We start from the raw sequence: 2658 nt of genomic DNA, 5'->3' as shown, positions 1-2658 counted from the left end.
ATTCCAAGAACGCGTTCCAAAAAAAAAAAAATTAAAAAGATCTTCCGTCTCTTGGAATGTACAGACATTTGCAGAGTACAGATGCGTAAAAATCTCCCGATTTGGATTCATTGTATGTACACAGAGGCGGCAAGATCAATCAACATACGAAATCAATCGATCTATCAATCTATCTGTGCAGTGCGTGTGGGATGATTAGAGTTCAGAAGCGAAGCAGAGCAGCGGCGGCGAGGAGGGCCGCCGCCATGGGAGAGGAAGGCCCGCAGAGGTCTCGGCCAGGCGCGGCGCTGCGCCGGTGGGTGTTGTGGCCGGCTGGCTCCGTCCTGCCGTGGCCGCTGCCATGTCCAGTGCCGCCGCTGTGTCCGCCGCCGGCATGGCCACCGCCGCCGTGACCACCTCCACCTTCCCTGACGGCGACAGACCACCGAGCCGCCATCGTCGTCCGGCTGCTGCTCACCTCTGCAACTACAATTAACGATCAGCGATCGATGAAAAACATTCTTGCCAACCAACCAACCATCAAACACTTGACGCAGATTAACACCTCTGGCTTCTTTGCCATCATCTAGAGCATGAGCTCCATGAACACCACCGGGGAGAAGAGCAAGAACCGACGACACCAGGGCGACGGCGACGAGGAGTCGTCGTGGTGGTAAGCTCAATCCGAGACGACGATCAGTCACTGGACCTGTAGCTGATGGCGCCATTCTCAATCCGTGAGCCATCGAACTAATCGTTGGCGTGCGTGCGTGTGCGTATGGACTGTGGCGTGGATGCAAGGAGGAAGAAGGCTTATCTGATCCGCGGTGTGACTGCGAGATGAGTTTGTGACACACATGGTGCACATATGTCACACTTTCACTCTCTCTGCAAACGGCTCGTCTTTCTGCTTTTTAAAGAAAAAGGTGCATATCTACCAATAAAAAATAATTTACGAATAAAACTTTTATGAGATTGGCTATAGTCCAACAAAAAGCATCTCGAAGTATCGGTATCTTATGGTACCAAATCGTTTATAACCGTTGAATCTAACAGTGCACGTCCTACTCAGGTACATCTAACGGTGAAAAACAATTTAGTATCTTGAGATACTGATACCTCGAGGTATTTTTTATTGTACTGAAGCAAATCTCAACTTTTATATATCTGGTCATGTCAATCTAGAAGACCAGATTAAAATAAACAACGATTTAAAAAATCATCAAAATAACTCTAAATTAAAGAATAAAAATTCAATTCTATCTAATAAACTTAAGAAAAGACAAAATACATGGTGGCTTACCACCACCATGTGCACCGTAAGAACAAGCTTGAGCGCTACATTGAATTGAAGTGATTCCATTGACGGTTTGGGGTTGGACCATTTCGATTCTTAGCAAAAATTTCCCTGTTAGCTTCTTTTGTAACAAAGAATGTGAATCGGTAAAAATTCTGCTACCTCTGTTTCATAACATAACATATTTTTTTACAACATTTGATCATTCATCTTATTCAAAAATTTAGTATAAATATAAAAATAACAAATTATGTTTAAAGTTCTTTTGATAATAAAGTAAGTCACAAGCAAAATAAATGATATTTCCATAATTTCTTGAATAAGACAAATAGTCAAACACTAAAAGCAAAAAAATCAAACATTATGAGACGGGAGAGTATGAATTTGCTCCCTATGTCTCAGTTCCATAGGAATATAAGCACAAGACCTTTGATTCTCTCTCTCTCGCATCTCTTGCACAAAATGACTTCCTTATTCGTATGTTTTATTTCCCACAGACCATCCAAATTTAGCCCAGCTCCTCTCATGAAATGCACGATAGAAAACACATAAATTTTGGATTTTGATATAAATACAAGTACAACATCTGTTTTATAATGTAAAATATTTAATTTTTTTACAACATTTGACCATTCGTCTTAGTCAAAAATTTAGTACAAATGTAAAAAATGATAAGTCGTGCTTAAAGTTCTTTTGATAATAAAATAAGTCACAAGCAAAATACATGACATTTCCATAATTTTTTGAATAAAACAAATGATCAAAAATTACAATTACAAAAAGTCAAACATCTTATATTATGGAATGGAGGGAGTATAAAATAGGGGAGTGCAAAACACAATAAAAATTTTTAGGAATAACAATTTGGTTCAACCATAAGGAAAACATGAGAATGAGAATTAAGAGAGAGAATGATTTCAAGTAAAGTTTCCATGAGATTAACCACATTCTAACTTTTCTCCAAAATCTTCTCATCGTGAGCCATTCTAACGAATTACGTAGCATCTCTTAGTATCTCAGTCCTTTACTTAGTTTAAATAATCAAATCGATTTTTTTCTATAGGACTTCAACCCTATAATTTTGTTTGTTTTCCCTAAAAATCAAAGGGAGTCTCAATGTTTCCTACGGTGTGTTTCAAAAATCTTACGTTGCAAACAAGATATGAAACTCTTTTTGATTCATCATGTCATATACTCCATTTATTTCATATTGTTAAACTTTTTAGCTAGGGTTATATTCCTCTATTAATCGATGTATGTTGTTTGTATATATGTCAAGATTTATTAGCTTCTAGCCTTCTAGTGACCCTAGGTAATGATATAAAGTGTTACATTGTGAAATGGATGTTGTCAGAGAAAAACTCCTCAAGCAAGGTTTCGTG

At 38.4% G+C, this 2658-nt stretch overlaps 1 protein-coding gene across 2 annotated transcripts; it reads right to left on the bottom strand.

Annotated features, from left to right (window-relative positions):
* Positions 1–848, bottom strand: LOC102719785 (POU domain, class 3, transcription factor 2-like). Of its 2 annotated transcripts, none has more exons than XM_015839580.2 (2): positions 545–848; positions 1–465 (listed from the first exon to the last, which is right to left on the bottom strand). In XM_015839580.2, the coding sequence occupies exons 1-2, from the start codon at positions 723–725 to the stop codon at positions 203–205; spliced, it is 444 nt and encodes a 147-aa protein (XP_015695066.1). In that variant the 5' UTR covers positions 726–848; the 3' UTR covers positions 1–202. The 2 variants fall into 2 exon arrangements, with proteins under 2 accessions (XP_015695066.1, XP_040382209.1); XM_040526275.1 differs by having other exon boundaries at positions 6–459.
* Positions 849–2658: the final 1810 nt, after the last annotated feature.

The sequence above is a fragment of the Oryza brachyantha genome, chromosome 7 (genome assembly GCF_000231095.2).
Source record: "Oryza brachyantha chromosome 7, ObraRS2, whole genome shotgun sequence".
Taxonomy (NCBI): Eukaryota; Viridiplantae; Streptophyta; class Magnoliopsida; order Poales; family Poaceae; genus Oryza; species Oryza brachyantha.
This window is presented reverse-complemented; position numbering and strand designations above follow the sequence as displayed.